Consider the following 16,327-nt stretch of genomic DNA (forward strand, 5'->3'; position numbering starts at 1 on the left):
AAGCAAACCATTCTTTGATTTTTGCAGTGACTTACCTTGTCTGCTACCCACTTCTTAGGTTGTACTTCTCGGAAGTGTTTAACTCCATAGGTTTCTTGGCCGTATTTTCCTGACCTATGAATTGATGGGTCATACTTCTCATTTTTATGATATGAAGAAAATGGCAGAAATCTGAAATTCAAGAATATTTAAAATCACTTATGCTCTACTCTAAATGCCACAGGATTGATGTAAATCATAGATACCAACACTACGGGAGGTGACATGGACACATGTTCCTGCTATTTTCCACTACCTTCTTAATGTTCCCCCACTTTGAGAGGATTACTGCAATTTCTCCTATAGTTGCATTTAAATTAAATTAGGAGCAAAGAGATATAAAACTTCAACAGGTTAAAATGAAGACTTTCTGTAAAAAGATATAACTTGTTACTCTTGCATTATTAGATTATTACTTTGGCTGTTATCTGCACTACCAACTGGTGTGATGTGAAGAGAGAATGAGCAGGGTTCAGTTTGCTGGGATCTGCCTGTTGACTCCTCAAGTCTTAGCAGGCAGTGCAGTCTGTGCCAGCTGTCAGTGGCAGGCACGCACAGAGATCATTTCTGGAGAACTTGCAACCACTTTACAGTTCCCGTAGGCCCCCAACACATAACCTCAACCTGGTCGTTCCATCAGCATGCCAGCAGTATAAGCATAATATATATATCGTTTCAAGCATGCCAGCAGTATAAGCATAAACTGAGGGAAATTTGATCCCTGTGCCTTAAACTATGTGTGCATCCTTTGATATCTGTTAACCAAAGCCAAATAAAATGTACTCTTATTTAGCAGAACAGAAACTTAAACAAATATTACTGGTCACTCATATGTTGGCAGATGACAAAACAAAGAAATTATTTCTTCTGAATTCACAAATTGTGTACTTTACTCTCAAGTTATAATTATGTCCTAATTAGCAATCTTTTGGAGCCTGATTCTTTCACCTTTGGACACACTGATGGTGGACTCCCTGCTTACATAGTGACACTGGACAGTGAAGCTCCAGCTATCCGCTTTGGGCATGGATGAGGTTTTTAGATGGATGTCCCTAAATCTCATGGACAGCTACAGGTTTTCAGGGTAGGTTTGGCAGCAAACTTGTATAGAGGAAGGTGAAAGACATCTTATATATAAAGGATCTGCAAGACACCCTACAAAGATGTCTTAGTTCCATCTATTTCAGTTTGCAAGAGTTATGAGAGCAAACAGGTACATTTTAATATAAAGTAAAATCTTATGAATTAAGAATATCATGGATGGTATTCTGAAAAAGCAACATGCATTCTTTATTCTACAAGTGTAGGAAAAATTATTATACAGTAAAATTAGAAATACCTGCTTCAGAAGTTCAAAACATCACTTTAACTGCCATGACAACAGGTGCAGTTAATTAAAACCTTTTCCTAGTTGAAAGCTTTTAAGAATCCAGAGTCCCCGTAGGAGTTAGTCAGTCAAACAAGGTTTTGATAGAGATGGGGATTAAAATACCTCTCTTTGTCTCTCAGCTGATACAAACTCAGAAAAGTATTTATTTGGACTAACTGATCCACCAGCAACTGTTTGAGTGTTTGGGTTTTTTTTTAAATTACATGTCTGTCTGTCACCTTCATGAAAAGAAACTGTTTTAGAAACTTGCCAGCTACATCAATGTATTCTATCAAGCACCACAAACAAAAGTCATGTAAAGTTAGCAAAAGAAAAACACTAAGTTAGCAGATTTTTAAATTATACAAAGCTATAGTAGCATGTGTATACTCATGGGAAAGGACACTCTCACGTAAGACAGATTATGGTACTTGTAATGCTAATTTGCACATGGGATGGACATCACACACACAAAAAAATTAATGTGGCCCCAGTGTCCCAGAGAATACATCGAAGGTGCTGTGAGCCGGCTGCTCCACTTGCAGTTTTTATCACTTCTGAATTGCATTTTAATAGTACATTTTTCTTTTGTTCAGACATGAAAGAAAATTGGCTTTCTCAAGGGATTGGATAGCTGAGAAGACAAGGAGAGCAGTTTAGGGATTTGCCCATATATGCATAGGATTCAGTTGAGCCATAGCATTCATAATTCAATGTGAATACTATGTCTGTAAAATGTATACACATAATGGCAAAAAACATTCCTGAGGAAAGTAGAAGATAAAGTAAATTATTATAGTTTTCCCTATAAAATTTCCTACATAGAGGTTTTGATTTCACTGTGGATCAGTTAATCTTTGTCTTTTTTGGCAAACAAATACTCAGATTAATTTTTGTTCTATGATGATTCCAAACAAAAAAATACATATGTTGTAACACTTGAAAACACAGTATGTTCTACATGTAGTTTAGCAGAAGTGTGGTTGTCTGCATTCTGTTGCATATCTCCTCTGAGATCATTAACTAGAGTATGTGCCATACAGACTGGAATGTATGTCTATGGCAGAGTGAAAATATTAAAGCAACTGTGAATTTTTGAGAAAGAACATTGAATAATAAAAAAATTAAAATTCAAATGAAAGAACATTAAAAATATAATAGGATATAATGGTAATAAGGATTCTAAAGTAGAAACTTTCTCTTTTTTTCTTCTATCTATAGTTCTGCTGTCAGGGCCAGGTGGGCAGATCCCTATAGCGGTAACGATCTAACTACAAGAAAGGATCATATGCTTGCAATTTCAATGTCTGTTTAAAGCAAGTAAGAATTTTCATTACTCTATGTGAATAAGTAATTTAAAAAGAACATTAAAACAATTTCTTGTGTTAAATAGGGTAACCAAATTAATGGGAGTCATACAAAAGTCATTATACCCCCACAACCAATAATAGTAAAAAGCAATAGCACTACAAAACACTTCAGTAATGGTATTGTGTTTTGTAGCTCTATATATACACCTGACACAGCTTTTCCCCAAATTAATGACAGTATGTGCTCTGAATGTGACAGAAGAGAGTGATAGAAGGAGAAGAAAATTAAATCCAGACAATGGTATGATGCCATTATCAACTGCACAAGTTCAGACCTCAATAGCTTTTTCCACAAAAAGCTCACTCATGGGATTCTTAACTTCTGGGTTTCAGCTTTTACTTGTGATTTAAGTGTAAATTCAGAAATTCTTAAAGGTTTTCAGTAAATATAACAGAGACAGAAGTAGCAGGATCAAAGAAGAGCTAAATTCCATATTGATATTATATCGTGCCATGAAACATAGTCAGTATAAGCTGATCCTTTCCAAAAGTTGATGATTTAATGGGAGATGAACTTTCTCTAAAGAAATAAACTTCAAAATGAAAAACTATTTAATTTCACCCACCACAAAAGCTTGAATGAGAGATATGCCAAAGAATACATTAAAGACAGGGGCAAAGAGTTGGAACCAAATATGGGAAACTATCTCAGGTTCTACAAATAACAATATTACACATACACGACCTGAGGGAGGGCCAGGGCCAAAGCTTGCAGTGTCACTGCCAATGAAGGTCAGCTGCACTGTTGCCAGGACCACACTATGTTGAACCTAATTAGCATAAAAAGACATAGAATCCTTGACTTAGTAGCCAATCCTGACAGCTGCTAGTAACATGTATTTAAATTTTAAAAGATATCCTAGATATTTTTTGTTAACAAAAATAAAAATTGCTTTCTCTCTCCCTTCACTCATCCTGTCCTGCACCTCCCTATTACTATTAATTTCATCTTTCTACTCCTTCTTTTCACCCTCAGGATCTTTCTGCCTTCACCTCCTCACCTAGCATTTCTTCCCTCCGTTCTGTCTCTTTTATTGTAACATCTCTCGCTATTGCGACAGACGATAGAAGAGGTAGACGTGAAAGGCTTTCCAGTTGGCTCAACCAAGCCAATAGAAGCAGCAGCAGGTATTGGGCTCTGGTGCCTCTGGCAATGTGAGAGGAGAGAGCAGCAGCACAGATAGGAAGGACGATTTGTCAGGTCCATCATCTACTGCTGGGTGGCAGTGTCCCAGTGCTATATGGTACCGACCAACAGGACACAGTTCAGAGACATTCACTTTTTCCTGAATTTAAATGGCACTAAAAACATCAGAGTAGTCCTTCAGCACATTCTCTGGACCTGCCCAAGAGTAAAAAACCCAGCAGTTTAGCAGTGCAAGCATGTAATCCTGACACCAGAAATGCTTCAAACTTTACCGAGGCTTCTGAGAAAGAACTGGCAGGAGATCTACAGCCAGATTGCCATACATGCTGCACTACCAGGGCACAATATGAAATATTAAAACCAGAGAATAAGAAGGCATATTCTGCTTACATGATTTTTCAAACTTTCATAATATTTCTATGTACTGTACTTTTTTGTAATTTAGTAGTAAAAATACTACCAAAATCTTAACTCTAGATGTATGATAGTGTTGTTATATCTTTATCTAAAGTGGCTCTATGCAACAGCAATTCAATTCCTTGTTGTCTTGATCTAATTCAAATAAAACAATTTTATCTCACTTTGAAGAAGACCATGAACAATTAGTTCCAAACAAACTATGCTTCTCTATCGGGAAGCTGTGAATCTTTAATCTTTTTTTTTTTTTTCTTTAAATAAAACATAAAATTATTTTTAAGTTTCGGAATTTTGATTATACCTGAAGTAATTTCTTCATCAAATCCAACAGTGTCTTTTCACTCAAGGAACAGAGGAAGAAGCACAACGGTTTTCCATAGCAAAACAACTGCAGCAGGGCAGCCATTATTTAGTTCATGAGTGCATATTAAAATCAAAGTGTTACTTAGAAAAGTAAAGACAGAATATTTTACTTAATATATCTAGTCAATATATCAGTCTATCTTTAGCACAGTATTTTTGCCATAAGAAACTTACTTTGGGTGCATTATTACAAATATTGTCTACACTAATACACTAAATACATAATTTTTCAATAAACTATCAATCACTTTTAACCTAATGTCAGTAAATGTAAGAATCCTCTGGCCATTTTTGTTTAACCCCTGTCTGCAGTAATGTGAAGCGGCAAAGAAAAGCATAGTCTAGTTCTTGTAAGAAGTAAAAGAGATCTCTTTTGCAGCAAATTCCAGAACTTCTTAATTATACATAGACTTATTATCTGCATCCCCAGTGTTATAAAGTACCAGAACTTCATTAGAAAAATTAAGATGGAAAAATGAAGGCACTACTTTGTAAATTTCCAGTGGAAATTAGCTGGAAGAAGCAGAGCAATACTGGATCAAAAGAGGGTAATCATGCTTAACTGTGCCCTAGAGCACCCGCATGTATAATACGATTTGCACAGTAACTACCTCTCCTATTACTGCTTGTTTGGAGTATTCTGTGTTAATGGGGTTAGCTAATTTAGTATTTTAACTTAAAAAGACTCCACTGATTAATAAATGTTGCACACTGTGCTAGTAATTAAAATAAATGGAAGAGTTACAAATAGAAGTTGAATTGTTAGGAAAACATTATCTGAAAATATATGATAATCCCTGTTTATCATAATACAATAACAGACCGGAAAATATGCAAATTGCTGAAGTTGCAAAGCATCTGAAAAGCTAAGTATAATTTGAACAATTTTTCAGTTGTGTTATATTTGTATGACATAAAATACAGTAGCCATTTTCACTGAAGCTAAGTCAGAAATACAGTGAAACATCTTATAAATGTAGAAACTAAAAGACTTTTTAAAATCTGAAATCTTGTCGAAGTGACTTGCGTTTTAAATTTTGTTACCATTAATACCAGGCAGCTCATATAACTCTGACGCTCTCCAAGTATAGAGCTTATTTAGATCACTAACTTCTCTGTAAGTGTACCTTTCGTTCACAGCACTGAGTAGCACAGAAGCACCTAAACTGGTTCTAAAGGAAAGCATTATCCGGCAGAGAATAAGCCCACGAGGAGCTTGGTGCAGCAATGTTCGCATAGCATGTGAGAGGCAGGGTGTGCAAACATTGCACTCTGCTGCACACAAGTGAACCGGTGTGTTCAGAACTAGCTTGGCTGCCTCTAGTACAGCACTGGGCACGGACACAGCCAGAAGCTGAGATGACTTGCTTGATGTCACAACAGAATACAATAAATCAGGAAACCTCAGCCTTACACTATTGCTGGTTTATCTCTATTCTATCACCACATTGCAACTCATTCTGATGTATGTTGACTTCATAAATATATTTAATAGTATACTTTGAAGCGTGAGGCATATTACGTGAGACAGATTTCAGCAAAGTTAATGAAAATAATTTACATTTTTGTTCTCTGGAAAATTAGGCCAGCATGAAGCTGCATGCAACTGAGTATAGAACTTCTCATGCTTAGTGGCCTAAAGTTGCTGGATCCAGCAGTTGGTTTCTCAAACTAGACACTAGTTTATTAAGTGGCCATCCCAAAGGAGTCCAATGGTCATTCCTATCCAAGCAGAGGGGGAAATCACTTCATTTGTATGAAAAATAGCACAATAAGGCGGTAACAGCTTCAATTAAATCAGAAAAAGGAATCATTCTTATTAGGCTAGATTACCCAGTTGCTCTTTCATTACAAAATAGGAAATTCCAGCAGTTGCTTTAAGCAAGCACAGCATTCCCTCTTATTTTCATTTGTACTGCTTCCACCTGCCTCAACCTCTCCCACAGCTTTTTCAATTATTTCTGCATTTTATCAGAAGCGAAAACTTTCTCAGAGCTTGAAACACTTTGAGAAAATGTATTACCACTTTAAAGAACCCTAATAATCAGAGGTGACTGGGAATTCTGAATGTTGTTGGAAATTGCAGGTGTACACTGACAATTTTTTGTGTCTTAAGAGATATCACACAATACTCACTCTGGAAATATACAGATCGAGGATTCAGTTTGTCATTTTATGCAAACACAAGCTTTCTCAACTAATGCCACACACTTCCACTGTTTGTTCTCTCCTTATTTTCTGAATAGGAGAATAATCAGCATAGGAAGCACTACCAGGAAGAAATACAGTCCCAAAGTACACAATTACACAGAAAGAGACAGAAATTTGTCAATTCATAATAGACACTGCTAAGAAAAAACTATTGTAGAATCTGAGTAACCCTTTGCTGACTCCTCTCCAGAGACTGGCATCCCACACAGCAGCTGCAGCTTTAGTAGTGAGCATTAGTCCTGATGATGACCTGCAACTCTGTCATCACCTTTTCAAGGTTACAGTTGTGACCCTTTCATGGTTGGTTGAATGTGAAGCACAAACGGAATGATCGCAGCCTGAAAATGTATAATACACTATGCATTAAGTGAGCATGAAGCCGAGAATCATTGGTGTTAGGACGCTGCTTCTGTGCGTTAAGGGTGGCTGCTAAATGCTTCCTTACCCATAAGGTAAATAAAGACTCCTGATCGATTAAAATCCATTAAAGTTGGGGACTCCAAATTTAAACTGTACAAGACCAAAGCCTTCACAATTCACTCACTGAAGAGAGTCAGTGAAATATTTAGTACAAGCTCTGACCTTTTGAAACTGTTGACACAGTGATCTCTGGGGTAAATCTCATCCAAAAAAAGACTGGACAATATAGTCATGTCTATAAATGAAGGACATCATGCATCTTCACTTGGAATGCATCCATCAAAACTTACTCAGTAAAAAGAACACTTTAAATGAGAGGTAGAAACTTAATTATTACCCAGTGGGGTTTTTTTTAGATTTCACTGGCAGAAGCCAGAAATAAAAAATTTAAAAAATAAAATAGTAAAAAAAAATTGGCCCAGGTTTAAGCTGAGATGTGAAAGTTAAGCTGCTTCCCCCTCACTCCAATAAATGACAGACTACAGGGACAAATAGAAAACTGAAGTATATTTTAACTCATAACTCAGTTATGGTTTTGTCATGAAAGGAAGAAAAATAATAGAAATATAATAGAAAGCATTTTTGCCACCAAATGTAAAAAATAACATTGCCTAAAAGTGGAAAAGTAGCCAAACTGAGACCTTTTTCTTTCAAAACTGTTTTTCGGCAGGATTTTCATGTAAAGTCACTGTTAATATTAAATCAGGGAAAATATGAGGAAAAAAGGTCCGACAATAGAAACATAGAAACTAAACCATGCAAATGCAATTGATTCTGGCATTCTTAAATCACAGTCCTGAAGCTGACACATGGCAACATGGAGCTGATAGAGAAGCTCGAAACACATCAAAGATAGCAAAGCATTGTGTCCCAGTGAATCCATGGATTGCAGGCTGCTTCTGAGGAAAAGTGATTCCTTTCTGTCCTGAATTCTGGTATTAAAGTGTCAAAGGATTGCCAAGAGCAGTGAATTCAAGGGAAAGTTGACGACACACCATTTTTTTCTAGCTAACTACAAAAGCAGAGCAGGTGACTTAATAAGCTTTTATTATGATTGGACAAAAGAGTTCCATTATGGCAAGAAGAGAATTGGAAATGTTTTGGCAATAGCCTTAAATCTTTTGGGACAGAATCCTTAAATCTTTTGGGATGGATTATGTCTGTATTTGGAATTGTACGGAAAAGAACTGGCCCATCTGACACTATCACAGATGCTATGGCTTCGGAAACCAAACTGCTTCAAAGATGATTACGGTTTTTGCATCATGTTCTAACATGTGCAGCATATGCTCCCGTCCCTTCCAAGTGAGCTTTGGTAGTCTACTGGGGGAGAAAGCAAGTCTCATTAGCATGCAACACCATTTTTTCTTCCCATAGTCTGTAAGCTTCCTGAATACGAAGACTGAAACAGTATTTTTTCTTTGGCAAGGTGCATGTGGCAAAACAGAATTTGCATTTGTTTTCTTATTTCCCATTAAGCCCATCTGTTGAATCACATATTATTATTATTATTATTACAAGTTCTTCTATAGGTGCATAGGTATGGATGGCAGATGTCACACAATTACTAGATAGGGTCTCTGCCCTGAACAGTTTATAATCTAAGGACACAGAATTTAGAAGTATGTACATAGAATGTTTGCTAGTAAGCTGTCAGGTTTGACATTTCATTTTGTCAGGCATGAAAGGTTTCTGAAAGCAACGGAATAAAGAAAACATTTTCATAATAATATAAGAAAAAACAAAGAACTTACTCATTGTCATGTATACGGTTTCTCCATTCCTCCCTTTTCATTTTCTCTCTGGCCTTCTCTAGTGGTGAATTGATTGATGCTGCCACTCGCAAGGTTGGTTCCAAAGGTTTGTAGCGCTGCTGCAATACTTCAGCGGTATCACGGAAAGGCCCCTGAAAGGTATAGGATAATGTAAGTGTTTTATCGTGGGGTTGCAGTTCTTTCCTTTCTTCCTCTTATTCATGACACATCCCTGATGAAAGAGGGCACAGAATGTCTGGGAAGTGCAGCAAGATCTTTCTTCCAAAATAAAGCAGTTAATTTTGATAGAGAGTTACAGATAACACAAAAGTTGGCAACATGCTCTAAAGCTAAGAATGAGAAATGTGCACTCCAGATTTATTTAAATGCAAATAAATAAATATTATTTTAAAAAGTATTAACTGCATCTAGATTCTGCTAAAGCAGAAAGCTTAAGTCTTTTTAAGTCTGTTTTACCTTAAAAAACATGCTCTTTTCAGTTTAACTATAAAGCGACCTGGAAGGGTACTCAATACATGACTTAAGATATAATTCTTCTAATACAATTCAAACTAATGACTTGAATAATATTGGTGTATAGCTCACTTTTGAAAAGTTTAATTCCACATTAATTTCATTCTTTAAAAAAAAGAGAGCTTGTAATTCTTTCACATGTCTCTCTATATATACATGTATGTATCTTTTTTCAAGAGTATATTGCTTAACAACTGATCATATCAGCATCTACCACTTAACAACACAGATAAATAGCAGCAGGAAGTCCTTTCCTGCGCCGTCAAAGTGACGTATCCTATGTCTTGCTTTTAGCAGTAACCAGTAATAATTAGTGCCATATTACACTCAGGACAGTTTAGTGACAACTCTAGATTTAGAAGTGTTGCTAATTAATTTTTATTTTATTTTTATCATTGTTGATCCTGCAATGAACTAGTGAAACTATGAACAGACAAAGAATCCTAATCACAGCCTTTATTCTTAAAGATATCCTTCTTTAAATAGGTTATCACTAACAAGTCACAGCTGGAGTTACTGCAAGCACTGAGTGAAGACTGTGGGGCTAATAAAAAGAAATGATTCACGCCTCATTTATGTTCACTTATGTTTTACATTAATAGAAACCAATAATAGGAACCAGTTACCATAAAAGTCATGGACCGTAAATAACACAAATGGCAAATAAGTATCATCTAGTACTTTTCACAGCTGGACAGGAGGATTGCTATATTTGAAAGTAGTTAATGGATTTTTATTGGAACTTTACTTTTTAAAGGCACAGCATCATGATTTGCAGATCTTTTTAAAGGTCCTACTAAGCAAATGAGCATAATATTTACAATTCTTGCAGATATTTTCTTGCTTCTATTTTCTAGGTCTGTGTAAAAAATACATTCATTTAATATGACCACAATAAGTCTTTAAAACCAGAATGAAAAGTGTTAACACTTGTGAGAAAATAATCAATACTAGAACAGGTCATTAAAACTTGTAAGCAATGTCCTAGTTATACATAATCTCATGATCAAGTTATTAAGAAGTTTAAAAGTTATAATAAAAAAATATTACTCTGTTGCAAGAGGTTTACATGAAATGGATATATGGAGGAAAGAAGAGAGACATGTATTATTATCAAATAATATGAAGATAAATATGTTTCCTTTTAGAAAGCAGTTTTTCAGAATATTGTATTTCTTCTTCATTGTAAAATATTGACTCATATTCCACCAGGCTAAGGGCCAAATCAGATATCCAAGCAAGGGGCTTTTTCCATCTTTAACTTCTAAGACCTCCTAACTCTTTCTCAATCCAGAGTTCAAATGAAATTAACAGAGTCCAACTACTAATGGAAAGTCTCTGAAAAAAGGCTGTGTCGTCACTAATGAAAGTGGAGTATACTGAGATAATTCTAAACATTCCCTGCAGATTTTTCCATTCCTCTGAATCATGTATTTGAAGAAACTTACCTAGCAATAGGCAGCTAAGGAATATATCTAAGATGACAAGATCTCTAGGAAATCCATTTACCTACTTCCATTTTACAAGATTGACTTTAAGATTTGTGGAATCTGTGAGAACGGTGCTTACAAATGTTTTCAAACTGGCAGTGCCTGCAAGCATTTCAGGCATCCTGCTTCAAAATGGAAATCTTCCTGGAGAGGTCAGGCTAGGAAAGGAAGGGAGGGAGTCAACCAACAGTTTTCACCCTGAAAGCAACTCACACAACTCCATGTTCTATGTCTGGAATTTGTACTGAGTAGCATAAATCCTGCTACTGAATAGTCTGCTAAATAAAAGTTTGCAGATTGGCATTCTTACTACTTTACCTTAAAATCAGAAACTCATGATAAAAACTATGATCTACATGAAATCATACGATCTTCACTGCCCCCATTCCACAACAGCTAACAGCATGCAAAAAATCCCCTAAAAATCGCAATATACTTTCTGTTATTAATGCATTTTAATGAACAGATGACAAATTTTAGCATCACCTGTGTTTCCATCAAACTGTATTTCTAGTTAACTCAGTAATAAAAATGATAGATCTACGTCATGTATAAGCATCATTAAAATTTTTCTTTTAAATACACTATCTTACACACACTGAGCTTACCTATAAAATGCTAAATACCCATTTCCCTAAAAGAAAGCTGATAGACAGTTAATTTTTATTTTTTTAAACATATATAATTGACATTCTTATATAAAATATCCAACCCTATGGGCAATAAAAATTTTAGATACTTGAAAGTACACTGAAGTAACAAGTGACTCACAGTAGGCCGGATAGATATTAGAAAAAGAAGCTTGGTGCCAAAAAGTGTTATCACAGAGAACTAGGACACAAGTATATCTAGTAATTAAATTCCTTATTGTCACACCAGACAACTTTCAGGATGATGTGTTCTGATGGATTTTCATTTCCTGCTGTTTCATCAGCGCAAACCAGTGTCCTTTTCTTAGACATACAACCCTAAATTGTCAAAGTGTTGTGCAGGGATTTAGCCGTGTGACTCCCATTAACATCAATAAGAGTCGCACAGCTAAATCCACGCGCTGTGCTTTGAAAACTTACCCCACAGTGTACATCCCAGGGTGCTGAAAGGATTAAAGTATTATATAGTAAATTCCCTCTTTGAGGCGTAGAAAATAAACAGAACTCACTGGCTTGTTCTAAAAAGCTATCTGTGCACGACTTCTATGTGTGTGTCTGAACTTAGAAAGGTCTGTAAAATATTCCAGATCCAAACACAAGCCTGTAAGATACTTTATGTACAGTAAAGCAGTTTTGCAAGAGCAACTTAACAATGGAAAACCTCTGAGTTCCCACTTTATTTAAAAGCACAATTCCTGTAACATGTCCGCTAGGCAAAATCTTCCCCTCTATCCTGAGAGAGTGCATTCAGTCGCATCCTACTGAAGGACTGTCATAGCCCCTTTGGTCCCAGAGATAAAGCTATAATGTCGTATTTATCTCAACTCCAAACTCCCTGATCACCCAAACCATTTGTTGGCTCATGCTTTGTCTCAATCGTAATGTGCATCAATGAGTTCATTCAATGAGGAAGCTCAAGCAGTCAAGGTGAGGACAACATAAAGAGAGAAGGACAAAAGTGCAGTACTGCCCTGAAGCTGATCCTTACTGTTATAAGCAGTGCAGATCTCTGCGTGGCTCACCTCTACTTCTCCAGAGAAGAGGCAGGCAGGCCTGCATCTTCTCATGCTCTAACCCAATTTCCTTTGCCTTCATGTCCCACCACTGATATAGACTCATCCTGCTACAGACAAGTCAGTCATGACATAAAAGTTAGAAAAGCCTCTTCTGTGTGAGTTAGGCAATACTCCAATGGCTCTCCCTACTGAAGAGCAATGTGGGTGCAATCAATAAGCCACAGGCAAATTGTGTCAGATGGCATGCATACACATAGTTTCAACCCAGCAGTAGTTCAAACTTAAGACCGTGTTCAGACCATCTCTACGAAGGGCTGTAATAATACAGGGAAAATAACTGTATCGATTCAGAGGAGTAAAATACCAATAAAGATATATTATACTTTGCTTATTGCTCATTATTATTGTTTAATTTCTGCAGCTAAATGATAACTTCAGTGAAAGTTACTCAGACGGATTCATTTAGAAGAATTGTCTTTCAAAGCAAAATATGGAAGAGAAAATTTAAATATAGGACAAAGTGCAAAAAAAGGTGTAAGATATTCTGAAGACATTGTGGTCATTCAAAGTCAAAGTGGTACTGAAAGTGTATGTGTAAGGTAAGAGGAAGGTTCAGTAGATCGGGCAAACTGAAAAATTCTTCAGAATAGCAGAATAGACAGAATACTTCTATCCCAAAAGTAACTGTTTCAGGCATTTACTGGCAAAAGCTACATGTCATTGTATTGTCATCAAGTGAGGAACATAAAGGTCTCAAAAGTCTATCATCTGCTGTATATATTGGGCATATTCCCAGCAGGTTTTGATAATAAGGTGGCAAAAGCTGTTTTGCCATCTTGTGGGACATTCACTCTGATGAATTTTTTCGGAGATCTCCATTACTTTAAAGAAGATAAAAAACCCCTATTTACGACATATGTTGACATCAACTGAAGCTAAAATTGAGACCATGACAGTTAAGAATGAAGAGCTCTACAGCTTGGCTGTGATGCAGAACAAAATGTAGAAATTTTTGTAATTAAAGCTGACACACAGGTAGTGGACACAAAAGAGCAGGAACTACTCCATACTGAGAGGATGTCTCTTGGCCTCCATATGGAAAACAATTGCAAAAAGAATAAAAAGCTATCACAACTCGTTAATTTGTCCTATTACTTTTCATTTCTCCTTTTTTTTATTAATTTTAAACTGGAAATTAAGAAATCTACCTCTAATGAATCTTAACATTGATATTCAATTATATCAGGTCTTCCCTTTGAAATACCAGAAATTACTTTTTTTTCCCAAAGGACAAAAATAAAGTCTAAAGAATCATGTTTCCCTGTCTTTTCATACCACCTAGGTTTCTTTTTCTTTAAGACAAATCTGTTTCAAAGACTTTATATCCTGAATGCAAGCACTAGATCTATATATAAAAACCAAATCCACAAAAGGGATTTTATGACTCGATGATCTTTATGGGTCCCTTCCAAGTCGAGGTATTCTATGACAAAAGATATGAACAAAAGCTGCATCAGAGACACTGAAAAATGTTACCTGAGGTTTCTGTCTGCCAATAGGTGGCAGACGCTGTGCCGTGGAGAAAGTCGGAGGCCTTGTACAAGTTGGCCAGTCATAGATCTCATATGTGAAGGGACCCTTCATTTGCTGCCGTCTGTGGCTCAATGGCTTTGACTTCCGTAGCAGCAGTTCCATTGGATCTGGGGATTTTCTGAACGGCGAATTGTATATGCCTGCAATCTGAGCAGAAGATGGGGTTATCTTTGACTTCAATTAACTTAAAAATAATTCTTGTATTTATTCTATACAGAAAACCAATTAAAAAACCTTAATATAATAAACAGTTCTACACAAAGTTTCTGATGACTACCGACATGGGATAGATCTATAGTTTAAATGTATGTCTGGGCACTGCATTACAGTTACAAAAGGGTTTAAATAGAATAATGTAATGCATAATCTGGATTTCAGCCCTTCAAATGGGGGTAACTTTCATTTCATGTGAGGGTGACAAAGCACTAGAACAGGCTGCCCAGAGAGGTTGTGGAGTCTCCTTCTCTAGAGACCTTCAAAACCCGACTGGACGCATTCCTGTGCAACCTGCCCTGGGTGATCCTGCCTTGGCAGGGAGGTTGGACCAGATGATCTTCAGAGGTCCCTTCCAACCCCCACCATTCTGTGATTCTGTGAAAAGTGTCCTGTATCGCAAACTCATGTTTTCTTTCAGTCACATTCAATCTTCCACCTTCCACAACAGTAGTCAAAGAAACATGCCAGTTTTCCCTTAAAAAATAATTAAAAGTGTACAAATTTACATCTAGTTTTAAAGGCAAACTATTATAGTTGGTTTGAATTTAAAGTTCAATTTAAATTCCACTTTAAATTCCTATACACAATAGGAACAGAAGTATATTACCTATTATTTCCAAACACATACTCAAAGAGTAAAATAAATGTTTATGCAAGGAAACATAACTCTTGTCCCCTTAAACTCTGTGCCAGCTGATTCACAATGTGGACAAAGGCAGTGGCAACTGCAGCATTTTTAAAAGTAAAATGAAGTGATCAGTTAAGAGGAAATACAAGAAAATGTATGGAATACCAAAAGAACAGTAATTGCTTTTTTCCAATAACATGTTCATATTAAGTTCCTTTAACTATGCAAATGTATTTAGTTTTAATGGTATAAAAGTTTCAAAAACCAAAAATTTAGAATAAAAAATTCTGAACTGTGAATTAAACTGAAAGATTCATTCTTCACTGAATTTGATGTTTCATTTTTTCAGGATACATCATTTTTTGCATTACTAGGGTGATCTACTGTAGCAATTACTAATATAGCATACATTTCAAATTCTGAACTAGTAATCTACATCATTAACAAGTCAAAATTATGTGACAGACTATTCCCAAATAATTCCTGTAAATCTAGGGATTTTATCAGTTGTATATAAACAATTCCCAAATAGATATATGTGAGTTTATTGAGTTAATTATGAACTGTTAAACATGAGAATTCCTATACCATATTGCACGAAGCCACTAAATTTCCTAAAAAACAGATGATATAAATTAATTTAAATTAATTTAAAGATACTGAGCTGATTTAAGGATAATTATGTTTTCTACAACAGTATACTCAGATTATTCTTAAGAACTTTGAAGTAGATTTGCTCAGTATATTGTCCTTTGCTTTTATCATAAATTTCATTGCTAAGAAGTATTGAATAAAAATAGTAGGAAAAGAAATCAGTTTTGTGATGTGGGGAAATGTAAGGAAAAGAGTAAATGTATAAAGTCTTGCATTTCTCCTTTGCAACACTACTAAGGACCCATGAGAAAACTAAATAGAGCATCAGCCTCCTCATAAAGTATTAATCTCTTGGGGTTGAGTGGATTGAACATTCCCCAATTAGCTCTAATGCATTTTTCATTAACATATCCTACTGGGAAGTTCAAATTTCTTGTGTCAAAACAGTTAAATAAGGCCCATATAAAGCTTATTGTTTAATGGACAAAAATATTCAGAGATGGTAGTTTATTCAAA

At 35.8% G+C, this 16,327-nt stretch overlaps 1 protein-coding gene across 1 annotated transcript in view; it reads right to left on the bottom strand.

Moving 5' to 3' along the window:
- SPATA17 (spermatogenesis associated 17) overlaps positions 1-16,327 on the bottom strand; it is a gene marked incomplete at its 5' end in the record, with an annotated part of 90,597 nt that overhangs the window by 21,169 nt on the left and 53,101 nt on the right. Inside the window, 3 exons of the mRNA XM_010286971.1 lie at positions 36-171; positions 9,091-9,242; positions 14,317-14,520. Coding sequence (XP_010285273.1) covers positions 36-171; positions 9,091-9,242; positions 14,317-14,520 — 492 coding nt within the window. The remainder of the gene's footprint in view (positions 1-35; positions 172-9,090; positions 9,243-14,316; positions 14,521-16,327) is intronic.

Source organism: Phaethon lepturus, unplaced genomic scaffold (genome assembly GCF_000687285.1).
Source record: "Phaethon lepturus isolate BGI_N335 unplaced genomic scaffold, ASM68728v1 scaffold3910, whole genome shotgun sequence".
Classification (NCBI taxonomy): Eukaryota; Metazoa; Chordata; class Aves; order Phaethontiformes; family Phaethontidae; genus Phaethon; species Phaethon lepturus.